At 39.5% G+C, this 26893-nt stretch overlaps 2 protein-coding genes and 1 long non-coding RNA gene across 3 annotated transcripts in view; 2 read left to right on the top strand and 1 right to left on the bottom strand.

The window, feature by feature from the left end:
* Positions 1-812: 812 nt before the first annotated feature.
* Positions 813-26893, bottom strand: part of LOC109037107 (somatomedin-B and thrombospondin type-1 domain-containing protein) — a 97085-nt gene continuing 71004 nt past the window's right edge. The window contains exons 4-5 of the mRNA XM_019051607.2: positions 14672-14748; positions 813-5189 (exon numbers count right to left, since the gene is read on the bottom strand). Coding sequence (XP_018907152.2) covers positions 4966-5189; positions 14672-14748 — 301 coding nt within the window. The 3' untranslated portion in view covers positions 813-4965. The remainder of the gene's footprint in view (positions 5190-14671; positions 14749-26893) is intronic.
* On the top strand, positions 19255-20550 carry LOC140224457 (uncharacterized). The gene is made up of 2 exons (XR_011899730.1): positions 19255-19579; positions 20258-20550. It is a non-coding gene; the product is annotated as an uncharacterized lncRNA (long non-coding RNA).
* Positions 23309-26794, top strand: LOC109037108 (uncharacterized). Its single transcript, XM_019051608.2, has 2 exons — positions 23309-23513; positions 25822-26794. Exons 1-2 carry the CDS (start codon positions 23463-23465, stop codon positions 26230-26232), a joined length of 462 nt encoding a protein of 153 aa, XP_018907153.2. The 5' UTR covers positions 23309-23462; the 3' UTR covers positions 26233-26794.

Below are 26893 nucleotides of genomic sequence, written 5' to 3' on the forward strand. Positions count from 1 at the left end.
TTGAGCATGAAATCCAACAGCTTGAAGGCTGTGTATATTTTTAATTTTAATTAATTCATTGTCCTGACGGCAGATATAATATATTTCTCTCCTGAGAATCATTCTAAATCTTGGTAGGTTCAACTCAAGCGCTTGTCTTTGGTTCGTATGTCTTCCCTCTACTTTGATGAACGAGAGAAAATCTTCCCAGGAGGAGACAGAATCAGCCTTCATCTTGGCGTGTATGCAATCTCAACTACTCGGAGCAGAGGTTGAAATTGCAGTATCACGCGATCAGATGCGATGAGGAAAAAATCATTGGATTCACACTCAAAAATTCAAAAATTTCATAAATTAAGTCCTTAGTTAAAGTGACTTGAGTTTTGATTGGAATAGAATACATTTTATGGCAAAAAGGTACATTGAAATGTATTCGAAAACAATGGATTCGCATAAAAAAGTGGTTATACTAAAGCGATCTGTGCTGATTTAATCAGCAAACAAGCTCTGATCAAAATTTTGTTTCGAAAATATAGGTTTATTCTCAAACACGGGCCGATACAACTATAGATCATTTTTGAGAATGTATGAGCGATTAGAAGCCACATAAGTATTCTCAAAGGCTTCTTAAACTTGAAGGTATTCTTGGCCGACGAAAAAAAAATTAAAAGTAAAATCAAATTAACTTGTTAGGCCTTTAAGTTCAAGGAACGACTATGAATGACTATGGCTGACAGATCAATGAGTGTTAAATTAAAATAGCATTTTGATAACTTTATAACAAAACGTTTTGTTCGCTCCTGGTACAATGGTGATAATAAGTGAAATACGAGTTAAAAATAAAAAGAAATTTATTTGATGTCTTTTCTTAATTATAAAATACAATATGTCACACTAAAAATTAATTATCCCTTATGATTAAAGAACGGAAATGTCAAAAAATGCACGAATGCTTTCTTTTCAATATTACATATACTATTCTTATTCGTACCTTTTTCTTAATGATCTGCGCAGAATGGGATCTTGAGGCAAAAACAATAATCAAGATGAAACGGATTACGCAGTTTTTAGAATCCTAAAGATTTAGCCTTAAAAATGTCGTTATTCCGTTACTATACGGCTGTGACTACACTTTAATGTAAGCCCTGACGTCAGTATGATTCCAAGTTTTCAGAACCTGCGTGAAAATTGATTTATGCTCTTCGGTCACATGTCAAGAGGCGAAAGAAGTAGAATAGGCATTGCGACGCATACACGGGAAAAAGACGAATTTGAAGAGGGCTTCATTAGAATCGTGGAATTATTTGATCTACAGGATATCCAAGTATTTAGGGCATACACTATGCAGTCTAAACATGGGCCAATATTCATCGTAGCAGTAGGGCACCTGACATACTGATTTTTGGGAACGTGAATGCTTATAGCACAGTATGTATGCGTAGCACATATACATATTGAATCACCTTCTTCATATTTCTCCCAAAAAACTGCATTTTTGGTGCATTTAAAAGATTCCCTCTTGTGATTTTCAAGAGCAGCTTAGATATGTGGCTGTTGTAACAATACCGTGGGCGTGATTATGACATTACAACAATTTATACTCTAGATGACAAAAAACTCACTTTAGAATCGTAAAAATTACCTTCGTTGAGTGATATAAAATATGAAGTCACAAAATAAAATAAGACTAATATTAATGTAACAGAAAAGGTGTATGAAAAATATTTTTGCGTACGGTACGCAAAGGGAAACAAAAAGGACGCCGTCAAAACAGGTATTTAATTCCTCATTGATTGAGGTGTTTATTAAAGGGTTCCGAGTTTAAACTTCACTGAAAAGTTCTTTGCAGGAACAGTTCTAGCATTTAAATCAACCATGAAATCTTTTATTTCCACATTTACGACTTTTTGAAGAAAAAAGCTATTGATTCGCGCTACATCTAACGGGTAAACATATCAGTGATCGTACCAAGAGTGTGACACAGAGAGCTTCTCTATCACAACGTATGAGAGTATTCGTAAAATATAGACATTGAACACAACTAAACAAGTATCATTGAACAGTATAGTACAAAAACTAAAATCAACTTATTACATAAAAGTGTTCATTCCAAAATTAGGGCCCTAATAAAATTAAGAAATATTCAAGTCCTTTGTGCATATTAGGATGAATGTATATTTACACACGAGTACTTAGCAAGACTAAATATTTCATGGCGGGGTACTTTCATTTGGGCAATTACGTTCTAAGCACAATTACAAAGAGCTGTTCTTGAATTTTAAGATTCTTTAAGGATTCAACTTCAATGCTTAGATTGTGGCCTGTTATGAGGAGGGACTCCTGCCTCACTTAACTTTCTCACAAGAGAATTTCATTAAGCTCTGTGAAAACCAATTGAATACTCTTACCTCAAATATAAAATAAGTATGGATGCAAACGTCAAATAAGTCGGGGACAATTTTTAGAACAACTGTCACGGAATCTCCACACTGGAAAAAAAAAACACATTGGATCTAGAGTCCAGACTCTTGAAACATTGACAAGAAAAAGGACTCTTGATTCGATCAGATTTAAGCTTAAATCAAAAGGAAATCCGCTCAAATTAAGAGGCTTGGTTCTTGATTTAAGCTTAGATCTGATTGAATCAAGAGTATTTTTTCTTGTCGATGTTTTTAAGAGTCTGGACATAGTTCCAATGTGTATTTTTTTCCAGTCCGATAAAGTGATCTGGCCACTATCTTGGAGAATGTCTCTTCGGGGCGACGGACTTCTGAAAACAGGGCTCGCTGGTCAAATGACTCTAAAATTTTCAAGCGAAGATAGAACAGCAGTCTCCAGGCGTCAGTATGACCCTGCTTTGACAAATTAACTTAAAGCCCTACGCAATATAGTTTTCCGCGGAATCCGTGTGCTAAAAAACGAGTTATTTGAAACGATGGCCAATAAAATGCGGTCCAATGGCACGGAAAGAGTTAAACTTTTATCAAGTTGGTTTTCACAGGGAGCGGCGGTTTATTTTACATGCTCCGTGCCGAGTGTACTGGGGTTTATATTGAGATAGGATTTGTTTCAGTGCGTGTTCCGTATTGTTAATTTGCCTCTATGATTTTTACAGTGCACCGATGTCGAGAAAAAACGGCAAATTAACAGCGACAAAGCAAATATTGACGCAAGGTTCACCCGCGTGAGCGCGAGCGTGTACCTGTCGTCGTGTATAAGCTTTTATACTTTTAATTGATTTTTCGAGCTTTATTTATCGGGCTGAGGCTGGAGCGGGCATTTTTTCCTGTTTTTACACCACTGGAGACGGGAACGCAGTCGATAAGTTTCGTCCTCGCTGTGAGACAAAAACAGTCGGAATGGTTTTAATAAATTAGAATCCGCATCACGATGACAAAACAGGAATGCTGGTAACTCGATAACTATTTACCGACGCAAGTTTTCACCGAGGGATTCACTCTGGAAATCAGGCAAACATTACGGGTTGAGGAAACATCTAGCATTCTAGACACTGTGTCACCACGGATTTACGTAACGACCATTGTATGCGCCGTTTGCTGACCGCTCTTCATACAGTACTGAAACATTTCTGATTTATTGAAACCGGAGGGGCTCGATCGAAATCTCACCAAAGAATGACCCAACATGAAAGCCTTTCCATGACCACTGCAAAGCTTAAACTCCCGAAATGTCCTACAGCCTTATTGTTGAAATTTTGTGTTTGTCGAATGGACATGAATACCATAGGTTAAATGGCGAAGCGTGATTGGTCGGCTATGTCTTATCGCTGCTTTATTGGTTAGAATGGACGACATACTGTCGAAAACTCAAGAGGTACCTTTAGTTTGTCGTCCATTCCGATCGATAAAGCACGACAAAGCAGCGATAAGACATAGCCGACCGATCACGCTTCGCCATTTAACCTAAGTCGTCCATGTCCACCCAACAAACACAAAATTTCAACAATCAGGCTGCAGCCCTGCTTTCTGTGATATTACGATGAGATTTAAAAAAAGGAATACAAATGGAAGACAGGTTGTTTATCTAGGGATCGACTGAAAAATTCTGAATATCGTTAGCTAAGGTAAAAAATGAAATTTGGGGAGTCATTAGAGCTTGTACTATTATTTGGTGGGATTTAAATGGAGCTCCTGAAGTTTTACCGATATTTGGGGATGCTTGTGGAAAAGTGATAGTGCTGTGTTCAAGGAGGCCATCAAACAGCGCAGCAGCTGCCGAGCCGGCTCACTGAAATGTTGTCTAGAACTTATAATTTCTCAATTCCCGGATATATTTTTTTAATTTTTCTTGATTTCCCGGGTGAACGCTTGCATGGAGATTTCTTTCAAGGCCCTCCGGATTCTCTTCGGGAAAACTAGGTTTTTCTCGTTGTTTGGAATAAAAATATAGATTTTGTTCTGAGATTTTGATCCGATTTTGTTCTTTGCTTCAATTGAAGAAAAATATGATCTCATAGCGGAAAAGGACACAATCAGGGTTTAACGTGGATTCTCTGACAATTAGTGCATTGCCTGGACATTTTTCCTTTCCTCGACAGTGGCCGGAAACAAAGCGGGAGTCACTATTATTCAGTGCTCTCATTTCCCGGAACTAGTTCGAATTTCGTAACCTTTGAAATTTTCCTGAATTTTTCCCAGAACTTTCAAAATTCCCGAAATGTTCCGGATCTGAAGCATTTTCTGGAACTTTCGAACAAATCAAATAGGAGTCCCGGAACTTTTGACGGTCATGGAGCGGGAAAGATTGGAACAAAAAAGTTCCTGATCCCGGAACTTTCGACGGGATGGAATGGGAGCACTTCTAACATTCATCAAGAAATAGTGGTGATTCTTGAATGTTGGCAATATTAGATTTCCTCCTTTGAAATCCATTAGAAAAATCGATTGACCCTTGGCCATTGGGCATCTACTTAGTCTAGATCAGGTATCTTTTTACACGGTAGAGTCGGGTGGGCGTGTGCGGGGACTAGACGAAGATGAACTTGGGTCCCTTCTCGCAGGCGGAGCAGGAGGTGTCGTCGTACTCGAGGGCGTTGAGTCCCATGTCGAGGCGGACCCACTTGCCGTGGCAGTGAGGCGCCGCCAGGGCCGCCCAGCGCGTCGTCCGGTCCATCGTCCCGTGGCCCGGACACCGGTAGCCCAGCGCCGGCCGCATCGCCTGGCTCTCGCACCGCACGCACACTCGCTCGCCTGAAACACACATCAACACCAATACTTCAATCGAGAGTTTATACACACAAATGTATTGCTTCATCTAAGAGTAGGCTTGCAATTCTTCATGGAAACCAAAATCTTGAAATTTCGTATAAAATACTTCATGAAAAAAAGGAAAAAAAAACCCCTGCAAAGTGGGCTCATTTTGCACTCACAGGCAGGGTGGCGCAAGTGAAATGTAAAATATATGAAAGATTGGAAATTTCCATGTAATATTTAATAAAATTTCACAAGGTCGTTACAAATATTTGTATACCATGAACTCGAATTCGTCTGCCGGGCTAGAACTAAGTTACATGTACCCATACTATACGTTTGTACAGTATAAAGGTTAAGGAACAATGCTAAAGCTTTTTTCAGGAGCCGAAAAGTGGCTCTTCCGTGCGATTTCAGACACGCTTTTCCCGTCTTTTGGGGGGCGCAGCGGCCAGATGCACTACTTTTGAGGTCTGGTATTGCCCAATTTGTTACTAGGATGGTCAGAATTATGCATTTGAAAAGTTTCAAGCGTGCCGGAGTCGTGGCGCCCTAGGTGCAGCTGGCTCTTCTTAGACTCCATGTTGGTGGCCGAGATCCCAGGAAAACAAACGAAACAACTGATAACACGGACATCGACGCCCCGTTGACCAAAAACAATCAACACGCAAGTTCAAGTTACCACTCACATATTCTGTAAAATCGAGTGAATGATGTCGTTCAGCACTCATCAGTATGCCTTACAATTAGTTGCTCGTTGTTCACACTCGTTAATCTCACGCACGTTTTGTCCCCCCGCATAAGAACTTCCTAGTTCTGCCCATGGATGTTTCAAATGCCCTCTTGATCAGTAGCTGATGCCGTTTACCTATATGGAGAATTTAAAGGTGTTCAAAATTTGATGAATATCATTTTCAAGTGGAAACTCCTAACTTAACTGATTGTGAGCATCAGACTATCTTGGATTTCAAATTGAACAGTCATTGGAGGAGATAATTATGACCAATTGACCTAATCTGCTAAAATGCATCGTTTAGATGAGAAATGCCGCCCGATAACGTCACGACAAGGCGGTACATTTTCTCACTTTTGAATCTACTCTCCTACAGTTTCCCCGCATAAGAACTTCCTAGTTCTGCCCATTCTTGATCAGTAGCTGATGCCGTTTTACCATTTTTGCAAGGTTTCAGTAATTTCATTGCAAAGAATACAAGTGCACAATCCTAGAAATATTGGAATGCTCTTGGTTCCATTTTGCAGAATGCAATCCATCTGTCAATGCTGCACGTAACACTTCGAAATTTCCACGAATATCATCACGTTCCGTTAAAACGGAAGAATTCAATAATCGGAACGCCACCCGGCGACACGCGAAACTGATCCGTTTTGTCACTTTAGGGTGCTGCCAGCCGGGCTCCCGAGTCGAGGAAACATTTAACGGCTCCAATTTCAATGGAGGCGAGCGAGAGGGATGATAAACAGGAACGAGCCACGGTTAGCGACTCGACTGCGCGTAAAACAAAGTAGGTTGTGTGCTCGAGAAACAAAAGAAGCTCAAATTAGGATTCTGGTTAGCTTTCCACGACCATTCGTTCCCGCTTCCCGATACCCGAGCGAGAGGGACGAACGAGCGCACCGTGGACGAGAGAGAGACGGACGAACGGGGGGTTGATGAGTCGAGTGAAAAAGCGGGTGGAAGTGATGTATGAGCCGAAAGTCATTCAAGGAAAATTTGTTGTGAACCTCGCCGAGACGGAGCGAAAATTGAATTCGGTGCAGGAGTACGTGGAGGTAGTTTCCTGATTATGTTTAAAGAAAAACCCGGGATCATTTGTGCGGCAGATTCCGGGTGTCGATTGAGCGGAATTAAAATTGAAGGGGGCGCCCCGGGGGGCGGGGGATCGGGGGGTAACGAGGCTCATCGATCAAGCAGCGACAGTGAGCGCCGGAGAGAGATGGAGACACCGCTAAGTAACAGCGAGAGAGAGAGAGAGAGAGGAGAACGAGGAAAGAAAGAGAGGAGCGCGAGCATCGAGAGAGAGAAGGTATTACGGGTAAAAACTTTAAGCATTGACGAGAGCTCGCGCTTAATGTTTGTGTTGATTTGACCACTCTAACCTTGCATACTGGAGATGAGAGTTCGAGTTAGGAGCTCGACCCCTCCCCCCTCCTCTTTTTAACCCTATACCCCCACACAATCACAAGAGAGAAAAACGAAGTGTGAATGAATCGCACCACCGTTTCGTGAACCTGCAGTGCAGTAACCCACAAACGAAAGCGGACTGGGCTTCACAGAGGCACGATTGCATGACGCCGGACCGCAAAAAAGCCTTCAAACGAATCTGATACTTCACGCACATCCGGAGAGTTAAAATAGTTGTATCACGCAGAAGCGCTAAGGTGCACTCATTTTACTGGAGCCTCTGTTCTCCTACATGGCTTGGCATTTTCCGTTTTCGTATCAAGCCGAATCGACCCATGAAAATTGTATCGTGAGAATAGATCATATTTCCAAAAATCTTGACTTCAATTGTCGATGCCACGGCATGATGAAGAGTTAAGCAAAAATATTGTCTGAAAACGCCCTAATAGCATCGAACAAAATCAGAGTCGTGATGTTTTGAGATTTGCAGTTCAAAAAATGTAGTTTCAAGAAAAAACAACTTAAATTTGGAGCCTAACAAGTCTGAAGCACAAAATTTTAGTGGCGCAAAGGAGAAGGAGGATGGATTTCAAAAAGCATCATAGCCGATACGCTCTTCACCAAACTCGAATCTTTTATGTTCCAGTTTTAGTGACCGATTTATCATTGAAAACTTGTTAGACTGTAAGGCATTTTGAGTGACACTCATTTACACTTTGACGACTATTGCAATTATCGTATCGCATTCCAATCATTGCATTCTCACGTTTCACTGTAGTACTGAATCAGGAAAGTCATGAAAATTTCAGGACTTTCGTGCCTCTAGGGAGCAGAACATTAACATACAATCCGATAATCCTGTAACGAGGTCGATGTTCTTAGTGTTCCCTCACTGGAGCAAAACAATGAGGAAGAGGGATACGCTGATGATTCCTAAAATACAATTTACATATGAGAAAATAAACTGGGCAAGGACAAAAACGTGTTCCTGCAAGGCCTCTGAGAGAATATACACGTGTGCATTAGGTGTTATATGCGTGCATCGAGTGAAAGAGTCATCTCGTTATCACGTGAATAAATTTACGACGCCTTTCATCCCTTTTATAGGGGCCTTTACGCTTTGATTTTGAGGTTCGTCGTGGGGGTTGATTCAATTTTGAGCTGTCACTCATACAACTCCTTTCCACCCTCTGACTTTGGATTTTTAGAGTGACATGCAGTCTAGATATTTAAGATATTCCTACAGACTTTAGTTCGTAACATTTCACCGCTTTCTCGATGCATTGTTAGTAATATCAACATGTTAATAAATTTGATAAAGAGTTTTCTTGAAATTAAAAAACTTGAAAAGAAGTATTTGATTCGCCCTATCTCCGAGACAAGAACTAGGTCGAATTCGATTTGAAGTATAGTCTTAAAGTCTCCACCATCTCGGGTTTGTCGCGGTCATATCTACTCGGAATCAATTCAAGTTGGTCTTAATTTTAACCGCGCTCGTCAAATATTGTGTTTGATATGCTAAAATCGATATTGGAATAAAATTCAAAAAATCACAGGCTGAGCTGAATTAATGTTTCTTCCAATATAGTATTGTTATCATTTACTTCAAAATATGTAATGATCACATTATGTGCTTGTACATTAATACCTAATTACGAATTAAAGAGTGTTAACTTCAGTGAGAATGTTTTGAGAATATGATTCTTTCGATTCATTCATTGCCTCCAGTCATTCTCAAAAGCACCGAAGATCCAATTTAACCGATGGAAGAATCCGTATACATCCATTTTTCACTCCATCATCCATTAAGAACTATAAATCATATAGTTCACATTCTTGTCCATGGGAGTGTTTCGTAAAAAATGTGGTATAAATAACCCAGAATTATAAAAAAACTGTAATTATGACGATTTTGAGTTTCGAGGCTTTAAAAGCGCTTGATTTTTGGCAAAAACGTTTGCAAGTTCCATTATTCACGCGTTTGGGTCTCAAAATTGTAGGTTTAAAATACAGTTAAAAGCCCAAATTGGCACCGAGATGAAGTCTAGTACGGCCACCCGATTCTTTTGAATATACCAGAGAGCCCTCTCATAGAAAATTCAAGCACAGATTTTTCGACCTAGCTTGATAAAAATCGCTCTTCCGAGTAATTCGTCTCTGATAATTGAGACTCCTTTGGCCGTGGGCGGTAACATTTTGAAAAAATAATTTTAAATATCCGCGCAAGGCGGATAAACAGACTGCAAACTAATTGTAAGAGAAACTTAAAGAGGGCACTCATCCAATCAGTCCGTTTACGAAACTTATCAACCGGCAAAGCTTTCTGATGCGTCAAAGTTTAAAGCCATCATCTCAGAGAGCGGGTAAGCTCGAGGGGCAGGGCCGCAGGGGTAGGCCCATTGTAAGCTCGAGAATGGGGATGAAGGTGGTGCAATCAAGAAAAAGAGACGATTAAATCTGAGAATAACAACGTTGTCAAATGGGCCAAGTGATTTTCTTTATCGACGTGGAGACGAATAATACAAATTGTCCTAGATTGATTTATAGAGGGTTAGTTGCGCTGCACTGGAAAAAAAAGTAGCTAGGATATAGAATCCAGACTCATGAAAGCAATGACAAGAAAAAATATTCTTGATTCAATCGGATTTTTGCTTGAATCAAGAGGAATTCCGCTTGGATTAAGAGGCTTGGTTCTCGATTTAAGCAAAAATCCGATTGAATCAAGAGTGTTTTTTCTTGTGAATGCTTTTAAGAGTCTGGACTCTAGATCCAAGCGAACTTTTTTTTCCTGTGTGGTCAAAATATTGTGTTTTGATGATGTAAGCTCGTAGATTGGCAACAAATAATATGATTGGCTCAAACATGAAGTTTCTAGGTTCCTGAATGACGGAAAAACATGCTGCAAGACGTTAGTCGTGCATCAAGGTGAAAGAGATCACTACACGTTGATTAATGTCAGACACGGTGTTTTACGATGGACGATATCTCCGTTAAAACTGGACGTGATAATTTGGAGTTTAAACAGACCTTATAAATTTTTGCTGATCTTAACGCTTAGTCCATCAAAACGCGATATTGTAACCGTTACAACTGTTATAGTTATTTCCATGTTTCCTCTGCTCTGCTTCACAAAAACTGTATGATTTTCAAAAAAATTCTCAGCCTTTAGGGTAACTCGCATCGCATGAAGAATAACTGAAAATGTTTCCTCACTAGCCTATGAATTGTGGTGGAAGGAAGATCAAATGAAGTATATTGATTTGATGAAAGGCTGATAAGGAACATTTCTTCCCTTACTTTTACCAAATTTTATCGTGACATTATTATCATGTGCTTCGGACACTTGTTCACAGCAGAGAGGTCACCCTTGCACTTCTCTTCCTCTTTACCTCTTATTACGCTTCAGTTACATAAGGCTATAGCTTCGCAATTTGACAAGTATAACTCACGTGCATGACAAAAAAAAAAAGAAAACAAAAATCTGTAGATATACACATTAACAGTACCGCAAATTTGACCAACAGCCTTGCGGTGGGATTCAGTCATAAAAACTTGACATTGCTCTCACAATGACTTCACGGCTATCTTACATTCTGGCAAAGATAGACTAAAATAGAAATACTTACTACACATGACTTCCGGCGACCAGTGAATATTTTAACTTTCTAGGCCTCGTCATTAGACCGCTGTATTACTTATTTTTTGTGTGTCGAACAAATCCAAGTAAGATGCAAATTGCTCGACGCGAATCTTGACGACCAAAACAATAGGTTAAATGGGAACTGTATCCCTGGAGAAAATTATAAATTCATAAAATCAAAAGTTTCGACCACAGCCAGGGTACTGGGAAAGGCTATAGATTTGTCCCAGCCACGGCTTCTGAGTCCAATCCGAGGTTTCTCCTTCCTCTTCTACCCCTCTCTCCGTCTTTCTTTTCAGATGGCTTCATTGAAAATTGGAGACTAAATCGTTTGATTAAGGTCGGTTAATTAATAGAAGAAGATGAGTTGATAACAACTGTCAATATCCAATAGGTGCTGAGGTTTTATTATCTATAACTAGTTTTTGTGGTTCATACGATTATTTTCAACCTGCGGGCTAATTGTTGAAATGGATAGACAAAGAAGACATGAGGAGTATGGAGTGATTCTAATGGTTGAAATGGGTGGTTCCTGAAGACTAATGGAGAAAATGATGGACTAACCATATAGGGTCCCTTTGTGGGTTACCGTTAGTTTGTCTATTACATACCTCCTTCGTCTATTGTAACTACCAGTTTCTACCAATAGGACCCCTCCGTATCTATTTGGCTCCTTCGTCCATAACATCTACCAATTTCAACAATCAGCCCGTTGAACCCTTGGATATGGAGGAGAAAGTCGAGGATAGGATCGAACCGACAATGACGCAGCGGGAAATATCGAGAGACGAGGCTTTTATGAGATGAAATTAAATTTAAGGAGCCAGGTAAGGGACGAAGGGGGAGGGTGTATGTTTCGCGACTTGATTCAAAGGTTGCTATTAATTCGACGGATAAACTGCGCTGCCAAGCTCGTTTCGGCACCTGTTGCCACATTTCATTCACAGGAAAAGCATAAGGTTTGATCGCAGAAACCGTCTGCGCAGTTATCGCTAGTCCCGCGCTATCTGGACCACGTTCAGCAGAATGGAACCAAGTTACTTAAGCTATTGCCAACTTTAACTGAACACTTTGATTTTTTACGAGAGAATGTTGGTTTTGGATTTCTTCGAAAATTTTAAGGAAATCACTACGTATTAAGTACAAAATTCACTGAAATTTGCACAAAACTCGGCACAATCGTTTTCATGTGAAAAATTAAATTACCCGATTAAATTTGGCAATAGCTGATACGGCTTGGTTTCTTTTTGCTTAACGCGGTTCATTTCGTCTGTCGAATTGAGCTTCCAGTTCATGGAGGCGAAATTTTTCCTCACTTCGGCTCCGTTCGAGAGTTCTGTTGCGCATGCATTAAGAGTTCGACTATATGTGCATGAATAGAAAGTCTGGTTATGTGAACCGGAAGCTCGATCAAACCGACGGACCAAAACCAAAAGTTTGGTTGTGTATGAACCAGGAGTTTAGCTGTGTATGAACTCCAGCAGCTTGTGGTGAAATTGCTCCGCACGGAAGCTGGCTTGCGGTACAGCTGAATTGCCTCCCCTATGCAAGTCAGTTACTTGTTCCAGACTTGTGTCTGACCATTGAATCTTGTACACGTAATACTTAAGATAATCCGTCGAAGCACAAAATTACTCCATCTACTTTAAATGGAAAATTCAGAAAAATGTGCAGAGTCCGTAAACTTTGACAATAAAATCATTGATAGAGGGTCCACGTTTTGATTTCTGGTTAAACTCTATTTAAGGTGTTATTGTTCGCTTCCTTGTTGACAGAGATTGACATCAATCCGAGATGTTCCAGGGTCATTCCATTGTAACGGGTGTGACAACAATTTAACTTTAAACAAGAATTTGAACTCTTTCTTCGGGTTTAATTAAAAAATGATCTGCAGCAGCAGAAAGAACTTTTTTTATAGATCATTTCAGTTTATCAGAAATTGTTTTTACTTTGTTCCATTCCTCAGAAAAAATTAAAAGGCATGCGTAACGGGTGTGACCGATTTTGGAAGTGAGTTTTTCCTCAATGAGTGTAAAGTGGAAACTCAGCGAATTTTATGAATGTAAAAATCTGATTAAATTATATGATGAAGCCAAGGGTTTTTGCTTCAACTGCCGATGATCCGTTTTCGATTATCTGTTTTTCTTTCCTTGAAAAAATGGGAAAGTTTGCGTAACGGGTGTGACGTAACGGGTGTGACAGATTGTCTCTCTGAGGTCCATCATTTCTGATAGAGTTTAAAAGTTAAAAAACTTACTTTTCTTCTCATAATCTTATTGTAGGCAATCCTAAGCAGTAAATCAATCTGTAATATGACGCATTTTAATGTAGAACATGCCAAAACTACATTTTTCTACAAGGTGGCCCAGACCTACCGTTTGCGTCACGGGTGTGACGTAACGGTGTGACAGATTGTCTCTCTGAGATCCATCATTTTTGAGAGAGTTTAAAAGTTAAAAAAGTTACTTTTCTTCTCATACTCTTATTGTAGGCAATCCTAAGCAGTAAATCAATCTGCAATATGACGCATTTTAATGTAGAACATGCCAAAACTACATTTTTCTACAGGGTGGCCCAGACTTACCGTCCCAGGGCTTTTCTTCGGGTAACCCAGGATTCCCCTTTCGTCCCCGCGGTCCCAGACCTCGCATGGCCCTAATTAACCAAAAGAAAACCATGGCACGGTAGGTCTGGGCCTATAGTAAAGTGAAAATATTTCAATCAAATCGGAGAGAGTTCAACGAGTTCTATTTGAAGTCCTTTTGAGATAAGGTGTATTCACTTTAAATACTGAAATATGGCAAAAAAAGTTGGCTATCTCTCTCTTATTAGATGTATACATAACCTCTAATTATGCATATGAGTGTATTTCTTGTGATAACCGTAGAAAAAATGGTGAGAAGTGAGGCAACATCTGCATAATTGAAGCCTCTTCTCATTGGTCACACCCGTAACGTGTCACACCCGTTACGCATTTTTGCCCATCAATTGTTCAGATAAAAATTCGGAAAAAATACTCCAAAGCTGTACTTGACTTGAAGACGTACGGAAAAAATTGGCATCTCAAAATGACATGAATTAAAATAGTTACATTAAAAAACCCATGTTTTGCGTAACGGGTGTGACAGTCAGTACACTAAGTTTTAAAAGTTACGTATAATATACAGTAATTACTTTTAAAAATTGAAACTTTGCAGGAGCACATTGAATCAGTTTCTTGACAACTACAAACATACCCTGAAACTTGGTTTTGGCGGGAACACCAGAAAACATTGCTACCAAACTGTCACTCTTTTTACAGTAGCATGAAGCTAAGCAACGGGGTTACAAAACACGTAAAAATTGCGAGAAAAAAAACAAAACGGAAGTAAACCCCATATATTTCCAAAAACTAGGAGTATTAAGGAGTCCAAAAATAAATATCGTTGGGTCATTTGGAGGGAGAAAAAAAAATACCCCCCGGACTACCTAGGCGTGGAATGACCCTCCACGCATTATGATGTGTGATTTCGCATTGTTTACCCAAATTTATTGTATTTGTTCATTAGGACAGAAAGCCTTTCGAAAAGCTCTTTTGATGTAATTATTTTAGCATATGGTTTGTACGTATATATATATTGCGGTTTCTATAATCTTGCTTTTTATGCTGAATATAAGGTTCGTTGAAAAGAATAAGTCAAGAAAAGAAAAAGTCTTTACCTTCCCTTAACGACGAGAATTCAGCTTCTTTCCGGCAAGCTTTCTTTGCTTTCGTAACTTCAAAGAGAACACAGTACCTGAAACAAAGCAAAATACTTTTTACAATTGCTCAATTGCATCATTTATAAAAAGCACACTGCTCTGGCAAAATGCACACCAGGAGCTTTGAGGTTTTGAGTTAAATCCACTATAGAGTAAAATTATCAGGCCTATGTGGATTTGCACGCTCTTGAAAGTTAGTGCCAATTCTGCACAAGGCAGGGAAGAAACATGGCTGGATTAAGGAGCCTGCCGAAACCGATGTATAGTGCGCAGTTTGATTCGAAGAGACCACTGTTTTTTTTTTGGTCTGTAGCGTCAAATAAAAGCATTTTCAGAAACAATTTTAAAAATAAAAAAAGTATTCTTTTTAACCCTGAAAAACCCTGTATAGAATACTTCCCTGTTCATATTTTCTTTAGAGATGATTGCCTTTTACTTGCTTATTTTCTATCTTTTGCACTTTCTTCATTTAAACTACATTTAAAGGGCCAGTCGTACCAAAACTTTACTCTTTAATCTTTCTGTTTCCTGGATAAAAGCGAATCCAATGATTTGAAGGAAATAAAAAACTTCTTGTTGGAAATAAAAACGGAGGTCAAGGACTTGAAAACCGCTGTTGATGAGAAACGTTACTTTGACTCAAAATACGATTATGCGGAGATTCAAGCGCTTCTCCCACTTTGCGATGAAAATGCTCTGAAGACATTTGACATAAAGATTAAAGATGAAAAAGATTATGAGTACTAAGTTGTAAGTAAATCACCACCTATGTAATTCCTTTTCCCTCTACACCTTGAAAATAATGCCGGTTTTATGTAAACACTACCGTACCTATAATTATTTGTGAATCATTTCATCCATCAAGGATTGAGGTTTATCATTTCTTCCACCTTGGTCTCATCAATCATTGATGCATTCATATACACTGACTGGCCCTCTTGCAACACCGATAACATAAGGTGGAATTAATCATGGCATATGTATTCCAGTGAATAAAATGGTACACTGCTTTTCACAACTTCAGCGATTCATAAAGATTCGAGGAATAGCCAACTTATTTCAGTCTGCTTCTAGAGGCAAGTATTTCCATCCCTAAGGTGTGGGATTTTCCTATCTCATTTTTAGTTTTTTATTTCTTTAGTTCTTCCAAAAACCAAACCACCAAAGAACCAAAAATATATTTGCTTAAAGCTTGCAAAATGAATGTAAAATGAAAAGTAAAAGAGAAGTTAACTTGAAAAAAGGGAGGGGATAAATTTTAGCCAAACAGATTAGTGCAGATGTTTTGTTTGCTCTCTTGGAAGCACAAAACTAGTTTTTATAGGGAACAAAAAAAACCTATTTTTTTTTGCTCTGAAAGTTCAGGGAATTTCCCACCACCATAAACGACTAAAGGAATAGACAGAGCAATTGATCAAGGTTCTCTTTTAAAAAAATAACATAGAGGCGGAGATTTTCAGACACCGCAAACGAGTTATGTGATGGCTGACTTGCACCGTCGATATGCTCTCTTCTCGAGATACCGGAAGACCTCCGCCAAAAAACCACCTCAGTTGCCCTAAGCATGTCTGCACTTCTTTTCTTCAGTTGCAGACCTCACTCACGTCCCGGAAGTTACGATACTCGTAACGATGACGTTGTACATTTTTCTATTAGTCTCCTAAAAGATAGTATGGACGCAATGTAAACTAAAAACGTTAATCTCATAGTTATGAGTTGATTCCAGCAATTTTCGTTGCACAAATCGTGTTCTAAGAGAAACGGTTAGGAAGCACGTATCAGAATGCTTAAATTTGCACTCACTGGAAAAAAAAAACACATTGGGTCTAGAGTCCAGACTCTTGAAAACATTGACAAGAGAAAATGCTCTTGATTCTATCAGATCTAAGCTTAAAGCAAAAGGAAATCCGCTCAAATTAAGAGGCTTGGTTCTTGATTTAAGCTTAAATCTGCGGATTGAATTAAGAGTATATTTTCCTGTCGATGTTTTTTTAGAGTCTGGACTCTAGATCCAATATGTTTTTTTTTCCAGTGCTTGGTCCGGTGGTCCATCCCAGGGTTTCACTCGTTCGCAAAAACAACACGCGAACGGAAAATTTTGATAAACCGTGAACGAGTTTAACGGATTCGCGGGTTCACGAAGGATATACGTGGCGTAGATTTCACCGTGATTACGGCGAGAGAAGCCCTGCCTTGCCGCTTGGCTGCACCTCTCATATTTCCATGTTCACGAATGAGGGTAAGCGGCTCGGCTCGGCGCACATGGATCGAAGTAATGCAAAAAGTCGGACATGAAATTTTAAATTAAAACTGCGAATTTTGATGTTTATTTCGTCACGATTTGAATTTCAAGGGGCGATTGTAGGAAACAAATTCACGAGGAAACCAATGGTATCACTTTTAAATCCTCAAAGTTTTGTATAAACGGAGTTATAGGCGGTTAAAAATTCCGAATTTTGTCCGACCTCTCCTCGATTCGAGCCACTGTGCTGCTCGGCGTTGGAGGGCCCGGGCCAGAGGAGCCATTATTAGCTTTTTTCTGGAAATATGCACGGGATCCGAATCTGACTGAGAGGGAGGGGGCAGGGGCAGACCTTTGCGCTGCTCCGAGCACAGGAGCGTCTTTTGTAGACGCCTCACTTACGCCATGCTCAATGTTCCTTTTCATCGGCGGAGCTTTTAACATTCCAAATTCTGATTAACTTTTGAAAGCTTTTCACCTGCCGCGGCGCTCACTCATCAATCATATACGACCCCTTTCATTCCTGATCCGCTCCCAAATTCACCTACAAATTATGTTCACACCGACTCCAGCTCCGACTCGGCGTCGATCCGATCCGATGCGATGGAGCCCGTCCGTCTTGCAGCCCCCGAGTGATACACCGAGAGAAATTCTAACACGAAAGTTTGGTTATAACGGGAAGTAAACGCAAATTAACCAAAGCCTCATTTGAAAATTTCAAGGGAAAATGCCCACTAGTTTTCTGGAAGAAATTCAATTGAAAACGAGGGGTGAATACCAACGTCGCAATCGAAAAACTGCATTTTCCCGTCTTCGTTCGTCTTGCAGCCCCCGAGCAATACACCGAGAGAAATTCCGGCACGAAGGTTTGGTTAAAACGGGAAGTAAAACACAGAATAACCCAAGCCTTCAGTTTAAAATTTCTAGTGAAAATGTTCACTAATTTTCTGGAAGAAATTCAATTGAAAACGAGGGGTGAATACCAACGTCGCAATAAAAAAAAATGCATTTTCCCTGTCTTTCCATCGCTTTCTGCGCTAAATTCACAGCAAATTGTACCAAAATCAACACACAATTTGTGCTGGTTTATGTTTCACTTCCTATGTATATTAACCAAAAGTAACACAAGAACACGAATGAATATTTGCATTAGTGTAGGCTCCTTTCTCGAAGAGCGTTCATAAAGTACGCTCATGGTAGGTGGGTCTGGGATGCGAGTCGCCGTTACGCTGCGTTACGTACACTGGAAAAAAAAAACACATTGGATCTAGAGTCCAGACTCTTAAAAACATCGACAAGAAAAAGTACTATTGATTCAATCAGAATCTAATTTAAATCAAAAAGCAAGCCTCCTAATTCTAGCGGATTTTGTTTTGATTCAAGCAAAAATCCGACTGAATCAAGAGTATTTTTTCTTGTCAATGTTTTCAAGAGTCTGGACTCTAGATCCAATGTGTTTTTTTTCCAGTGTAAGATAGTTAGAGGTAGCATGACGTAACCCTCTCTATTGTTAAAAAAAAAACGCAAAATCTTGAGAAAGTTCGCGCTAACTTTCGTTGGTCGCTAGGAGAACCGATTCTGATGTATTTTTTATTTTGTTTTTTTACCTTTCAACAGTATTTTCCGCTTCTCTGTAGATTATCAAGAACACCAAACAGTACAAACGGATGTTTCCGCGATTCTTCGGAGTCATTTTTTTCACCTTCATCAAAAATACATAAAATTTCGTCCTCCTACATTCTTTGTCCTCCGTCTGAGCGGAAAAAGTATTTTGTCTGGGTGTCAAATTACGCTGACCTTATTTTACGTTTCGATGCTGAATACCCGAAAATGATAATAATTTTTTTACATTGCCTATACCGTTTTTTTGAAAAAAAAATTTTCAATATAATGTCTACTATATGCCGATCAATCAGTCGAAAACCTTTCAAAAGCACCTAAAATGAGTACGAGTTCTGACATGATAGATAGTTAAAAGTCCACATGGGCAAGTATGACTTTATTCAACAAAATTTTGGTTTTTGATCAAAAAGGACAGTAACGTCGTCGATGGGACATATCATTTAGTTATTAAATGAAGTAATTATTGTAATTTGAGTAAAAATTCGCCTCGGAATTATGATACCGCATTTTCCGACACTTTAACTTCTTATTTTTAAATCTTTAAGAGAACCTAGATGGTTGAATAAAAAAAAAAAAAAAAAAAAAAAAAAAAAAAGTTTTCCTACACTACCTTCAAACCTATATTAATATAATAGCTTGGCTTTAGTTGCATGCATTAGCTAGCATATCTGTCGTTTCGGCAAGCTGGTGAGCTTAAAGTTGACTCATAAATCATGAATTTTGGTTTTGCATAAGCCCCCTCCCCTTTTTTTTCAGTTTCTCCTTGCGATCTTTGAGAATAGAAGCTTCAATTCTATTCAAAACTTACAGAGTTTGAAGAAAAGTATGTCAAGGTTTACCGCTTGTTTTTCCTCTTCCCAAACCTTGACATTTTCTGAGTATTTGCGATTGGAAGACAATGAGCGGAAATCTTCCGTTTTGAAATGTTTGCATATAAAAATATGATGTACGGAAATATTCTTGTCAGTGTAGATACTCTCGCCTTACTGTGAAATTTTCAAGTGAGTTGGAATGTGAATTTTTAAACTATAAACATACTTATTAGACCAATATGTACTGTCGTTAAGAACACATTTTTTTCCAAGTCGACGCAGTTAAACAATTTCCCGAAATTGCTCTCCTGCAAAATTTGTTTATGTGCACTAGTGTCTCTTTTCACAAGAGTGATTGCATTTTTTGGAAAAGTTCAAACTCGTTGGACGTGACTCGGGGGCTCTATTCCTTAAGTGTTTTCAGCATGTCATGCATGTGACCAATAACAGAAAGTGGGATCTCAGCACACGGGAGCATAACTTTTAAGGAGTGCAATTTCCGTCAATTTGAGCCAATATGATAAGAAATTTAACATTGACAAAAGAGGAGCAATCTAATAAAATAACCTCCGGGCGGTTAAAGTCATTTTAGTGAAACAAGAAGACTCAAGGATTCATTATAATCAACAAAACGGAGTCTTCTGCAAAAAAAAATTAAAACTGAAAGTGGATGCGAGAATATTTCTTTGGCAGCAAACCTAGAAATCGTCATGATTCTGATTGCTTCGACATTTTTGGGGCCTTTCCCGCTGATATTTTGTATGAATACTTTCTTTCCAGGTGTGCAAAATATTTTAATTCTGAGCTTTTAGCGGTGCTGTCTCCATTGACTATGTCTTATTTCATGATATTATTTTGTGATTTCAGTTGTCCCCACATCTCTCGCTGTGAAAAGAAAAGTTACCGAAATGAAGATCATTGGTCTCGTTATTTTCGTCCTTGTCGCAGCCATGGGGTTGATTTCATTATGTGCTGCCAAGCCTTATATGCCTGTTGCTGCAGTGGGACCGGGAGTCGCACAATCGCAATACACGCAAACAACCACGCAGAAAACCCAATATGGCGCAATAGGCTAAGCACGCCTGATTTCGGTTGTGTATGCTAACTTCATTTGTAAGATTTATTCAAAAATAAAATAAAATACAGGTTTCTTTTTCATATTTCTTTCTTTACCGCTTCATCGTAGTAACTTAGGGAAAGTCCATTATTTCAGCCTAAGCGCTCGATGGTCGATGCGTTTGAGATTAATGACCATTTTATCTAATAGCATACTTTTCAAGTTAGATGGTATCCACAGACCGTTAAAATTCATCCGTTTCTTTCCAAAAAAAAAAAAAAAAATCAAGCTATTACTCTCGGTGAATAAACCCTCTGTAAGTGAAGGAGACGTTTCCTTGTTTTTCGATCCAATAAGTGCTTATATTGAAGGTGAAGAGTGATAATGTGAAATAAGCAAAGAAAAATCGAGGGTCGGAATATGTAAACGGCCTCTTTATTGCTGACAGGCTACTGATTCTTACAGTAAAATTAGTGTATTTGCGGAAGAAAATACACTATTGCATTCTCTCATGATGTCGGACCCAGACCTAAGACCTTGTAAAGAGCACCCATAAAAGGGGTCGTACATCACGAAAATATGTGCCATTCAGATTCATATATATATATATATATATATATTACATAAAATACGGTTTACAACGAAGTATCGGTCACATTTATTTTCTGTATGGATTTCCTCACGCTAGCGAGAACCTCATTTGAGAAATATTGGGTGTGGGTAAAGAAATCAGGCCTGCTGTCAGTGCCGCTACCGGATTCACGCTTGTTAGCGATAATCAGGTGAGCATAGACAGCCAGACCCGATTGAAGCTCAAACACTCTGAGATGCCGTGCCAATCAGAATGCCAAACTCCGGCGGGAGCCACACTAGCAGAGTGGCTCACGCCCTCTACCGTTAGCCACCCAACAACTCCTAAGTTTTACTTCTGGCGGTTAGCCGCAACGCGACTTATCAGCCAACCTGAAGGCCTCCAACGGAGGAAATTTGAGCAGTTCATTTACGGACATGTTGCTCAGCACTCACGCCTCTGTGCCTATAAAAATCAAATGATTTGTTCTGACCGAAGAACCTCTTTTGAGGAGAGTCGGGCCACCATGTTAATTTTCTATCTGTTTAGCCTACTTCTATTAAAAAAAATATTGGCCCTTAACTTAGTACGCCGCATAATTGGTCTGTCACAAAGGAAGTTTCGCTTTGAAATGATTAGAGTTGGAAAAAAATTACTCATGGAAAACTGTCACCCGGAAAAATTTGTCAACAACATCTTTAGAAGAGTTTTAAGCAATATAGGAAGACCTGGGAGTCTGACCTTAATAACATCTTCAAGGTTGAAAAAGTTGTGAGTATCTCTCATGTGCCGTATCTTCCTGGGAATCTTTCAGAGATACTCAGAGACTATGGTTATCAGGTGGTTCATATAAGAAACACTTTGTAGTGCATTTTGTCTAACAATAAGCTTAAGGCTGAGTTATGGATGCAGCCGGAGTATAGTTCATCATATTCCTTGTAATGACTGTGACTTGGCGTGTATAGGCCAGACTAGGAATAATTTATCTAAGCGGCTTAACGGTCATAAATATGACCGCAAAGAACCAGAAGTTACTGCCCTACACAAACACCAGCAGGATACGGAAAATCTTATGTCACGAGAAAAGATATTTTCCGCGTATGCTAAAGGAAATTATCGAAATTTTGAAACAATAGGGAAAGGTGTGTAATGCTCGATCAGATATAAGCAAACTCAGTTTCCTTAACCACTCGTTTCTCCAAGTTGGGACGTAATAGCTATCGTGGTAGTATGTGGCACTACGGAGAGTTGACCGGTCCTAGTCAACAATGTTTCTTGTTGAGGGTTGATTAAGTTGTTTACATCTTATCAGTCCTAATTTTTCGTTGGGGCTGATCACACGGTTTTAAATGTAGTTGTGCTGTTAGCCTTTTTTTTAACTTTGTATTTATTTTAGCAGATAAAAATGGTTTGGGTCACCAGCCGAAACGTCCTGCGAATGTTTTCATACATTCTTAGCCTTGTTTCTCACGGTTTTTATTGTGTTTTCGCTATCGTATTTTGGGCCTCCATAACTTCTCTTTACTGGAGAAATATTATAATGTAATTTTATAAATGTAAAGAGATAAATAAATTTTCTAGAATTAAAAAAAAAAAAAAAAAAAAAAAAAACTGGTAATGGTTTATGTTTGTCTTGAGAATAAAATTGGAAGATTATGACGATTAAGTAACAGGTGTGGCGAGCTGTAAGAGAAGAGGAGACAAGGCTTCATTTTTCTTAAGATTTTGAGTTCCTAATGGTATGCCAAAATTGACTAGAAAAAATGAAGAATGAACATTCCTTGGGCTTCTTGTAAAATATTATTTTGTCAGAAAAATATCGAAAAAATGTCGAATGGACATACGGCGTTTTGACTTTGGACGGCAGCATGGGACTGACAAATTAATAACAAAATGGCAGCACGTTTTAAAACCTTCACGGCACACCCACAACGCTGACCATTAAACATGAATAAAATTAACGAGGAAAAATAAAATAAGTCTTTTAAACATTATGTAAGCCCATTTCTCTTAGCAGTGTGATTCGTTTCCAGACTTGACGTAGGAGGGAAAAAAGCAAAACCTGTAGTCAAACCTAGAAATATACGCATGTTTCCTTCAATAATCCTCACTTTCGGGGGACACACTAAATGTGTCTTTAATTTTCAACAAACCATTCTACCGCTCACTATAGAATGCGGGTGGTGGTGGAAGGGGGAGGGGAGCTTTAAAATCGGACGCGTTCATCATGTTGTTGTCTTATCAATCAAAAACACTCATTCATGGCACAGAAAATTCAGTTATGTAAATACTAACGTAATGCACGGATGCTCTTAACCCTCTTTTCGGCATACCTCGTGTTTTCTGTAAATGTCTGAAGTCTCGGTTCTTTGTTCTCTCGTCCTCTAAGGAGTGAATCTTGTGAACCTTGATTTTGTAGCGATGGTTTGTGGCAAAAAATAAACATGAAAATTAAATTATTGCTCCGAGGAGTAATTTGCGCTCTCAGTGTTAATGTAAGTCTCACGTACTCTGCCTTAATCGACTGGTAATACTACACTACGGCGAATGGAACTATTGTTACCGAGGAATCTCAAACTGAGACTGATACACGTATCCCTAAAAGTTAGCTAATATGGTAGTTTCAATCGAAAACCTAGATCTGAATGAAAGTTTACGAAACGATAGTTGTTTACAATAAAAACTCTCAAGGTCCGCACAAAACTCAACTTGAAGTCTTAAACGGGACAGCGAGGACTCTTTGTGTGAGGCTTCTTTTCAGAAATGAGAAAATGGCCCCATCGTGTGTTCTGTGTTTATTTTGTCAGCAAAGCGCGCAAAGTTTTCACGATTTCCAAGGGAGAAACCACGTACCTCTAATGAGGTGTTTCAAAATATCAGCTTTTATTTTACTATTTCGAAGAAAAACAAGGAAACTTTATATTTACAAAATACAGAATTAACGTTGAATTCACCAGATTACTCACGAGCATTCTGGCATTCTTTTGTTCTTCAAGGTCATTGTAGATGCGTTTCGCCTCCCATACAGGGCTTCTTCAGTGCATGGCATCTAACACTAAAATGTCCAACGATGGTCCAATTTCACGAGGACCATCGTTGGATTTTTCAGCGTTTTTTAGTATTTTAGTGTAAGACGTCAGCACTGAAGAAGCCTCGTACGGTGAGCGAAACGCGTCTGCAGTGAAGTTGAAGAATAAGGAAAGCCAGAATGCTCGTGAGTAATTTTGCGATTTATACAGAAAATTCTGCTAATAGAAAAGACGATCAAGGCAGTTATCAAGAAATTACTTTGAATAGTTTTCTATAGAAAAAATACAGTACGACAGGAAGTCTGCAACGTCGTAAACGGAGCTAAATAGTTTCACAGGTTGGCCATCGATAAGACTGTAACTTACGTTGGCTTGTGAAATGAGGACCAACTCCTCCAAACCCTAATATAACCAACAACAATTTCGGACAGCATGGTTTCTTCTTAAGAATAACTCCCAGAGACAAGAGACCATCCACTCGTATCTCGGCTATGGTGAAAGCTTTTTCTTTCGGGACTTCAACACTCAACTGTTGAATTGCCTACATGGTTGATGTTTAAAAGAAACAACTTAGAACGGGACTAAGGCCGCAAATAATAAACATAAAATAAAATAAAAGCCCGGGACGTTTCGCAGGGATCACACCCGCATTTTCAACCGGCAAAACAAGAAAGGTATAAGAAGGACACTATGAGCCTCACCGTTGTTAGTGTGAGACTCAACGATGTTTAACAACGTAATGGCAGTTTCGTTTCGTAATCAAGCCGGAGTTTGAGCAACTTGTTTGGCTCATGACGTCACCTGAAGCTCATCATCCACCATGTAGGTAGGTCAACAGCCGAAAAAAAGAGTCATTACTATTGCTCCCTTATAATATTGTCCATAAGGAATGGACCACTAGACAAAGTACGAAGTTAAGCATTCTGATACATGTTTCTAAACCAGAATTTTACCCAAAACACGATTCGCGCAACGAAAATGACTGAGATTAACTCCTGACCAATATATTCAAGGTTTCTTGACACTTAAATTCAAACCTCCTGCTCGTGAAAACTCGATGGTGTACGTGAGTCAAATCGCATACTAAAAATTACCATGACTTTCTCTGCGATATGAAAAGCTGGCAACATCAATCTTGACGCTTTGGCTCAGCTGTAGCAAGTTGTTTATAGTTTGAACAACACAGGGTGGGAAATGAACAGTGCTGGATTGAGAAGCCTGCCAAAACCGGTGTAGTACGCGATTGGACTCACGTAGAGTATTGAGTTTCGTATGATCGGGCAATTCAAATTTCCCATAACCAGGTAAAATAAAGCCGGTAATATCTTACACTGGAAAAAAAAAAAACATTGGATCTAGAGTCCAGACTCTTGCAAACATTGACAAGAAAAAGGACTCTTGATTCTGTCAGATTTAAGCTTAAATCAAAAAGAAATCCGCTAAAATTAAGAGGCTTGGTTCTTGATTTAAGCTTAAATCTGATTGAATCAAGAGTATTTTGTCTTGTCGATTTTTGTAAAGAGTCTGGACTCTAGATCAAATGTGTTTTTTTTTCCCAGTGTATATAGGAAATGATTTCGGTAATTTTCGATGCAAGAATCGTGTTCTATAAGTGAAATTTTGGTTAAGAAACATGTATCATCCTTAAATTCGTACCTTGTCTAGTGGTCCATTGTTGAATCCCCGAAAGTAAAAGCTTCCACCTGTCGCCAAGAGGCCAATGCAAGGTCTCTTGTCTCCGATAAATCCCGACTTACACGATGAATATTTCCAGATGGCGTGGACGTCAGATTATCTGGCGAACTGGCAGTGGAAGAACCTACGTTGGCTGAACAGGGGCCACGACCCGTGCCGGAGGATCGGCGAGGCCGCCACCGGGAACAACACCCACATCGTGAAATACGTCCACGAGATGTGCGGCGGGTACCTCCGCTTCTTCCACATGACCCCGCCCGAGTACCACGAGCACTGCCCGGGCGCGCACGAGCCCAAGTGCATGTACCACGAGAAGAAGTGGTGCTGCACCGTCAAGATCAACCACCGCAAGTTGGCCGACCCCAAACCCAAGGACTTCAAGATCGTGGCGCTTACGTCGTGCCTCGCCACCATCAACAACTGGGATGAGCTCGTCGAGCAGGAGGTCGTCACCACAGAAAAGGACAATTATGAAAACCTCTATAACTGACTCCGCGCATGGTGTACCCCTTTCAATCCCCCTTTTAGAGTTGGAGTCCTCCCCGAGAGCCCCGGCGTTGTATTTCTTTTCCCATACAGGTGTCGTCAGCTAAGTTGACGGTGTTAACTTTCGGTTTGCAAGCCCCAGCGACGAACTTGGGCCTCTGCACAAAGCGGCGTTAGCTACTATCCACATGATCGTATCGTAAAAAAACTACCATCAGTTATGATTCGCGACTTTTATGTGGTTGTGATTTCTGAATGGCTAAAAATTAAGAGTCAAAACCGAACAGGCCTCCATTTTGAAAGCAAAACGCAGTCGGCAGCAGTAAGGGATATTTTTCTCCCCTGCAGATAGGCTCCTCTGGCAAAAATACCCTTCAAACCACAATATACGGAGAGACTTGTTGAATACTGTATTTGAACATAATTTAGTCAGTATGTTAATCAGAAATTGCGACCATTGAGCTAGTTATTTGGTCTTTTTTCTACCTCTTTTGTTCCATTTGTGTAAGTGCTTGAGATGGTTATGGCTCCCCAAAGTCCTGAATAAAACCCAAAACATAATAGTATACGAAGGAATTTTAATATTCAAAATTGTTACATTCACTTGCGACTAAATTTCAAGCATAAAACTGAGCCCAGAGAAAACCAAACTCTTCAACAAAACT

This window comes from Bemisia tabaci, chromosome 4 (assembly GCF_918797505.1).
Source record: "Bemisia tabaci chromosome 4, PGI_BMITA_v3".
NCBI classification, from domain to species: Eukaryota; Metazoa; Arthropoda; class Insecta; order Hemiptera; family Aleyrodidae; genus Bemisia; species Bemisia tabaci.

What these genes read in the sequence shown, in the direction of transcription:
- LOC109037108 (XM_019051608.2), top strand. Translation starts at nt 23,463, where the DNA reads ATGAAAATTAAATTATTGCTCCGAGGAGTAATTTGCGCTCTCAGTGTT. An exon ending in TTTGCGCTCTCAGTGTTAAT is followed by an intron (nt 23,514 to 25,821) that starts GTAAGTCTCACG and finishes GAATATTTCCAG; the next exon opens with ATGGCGTGGACGTCAGATTA.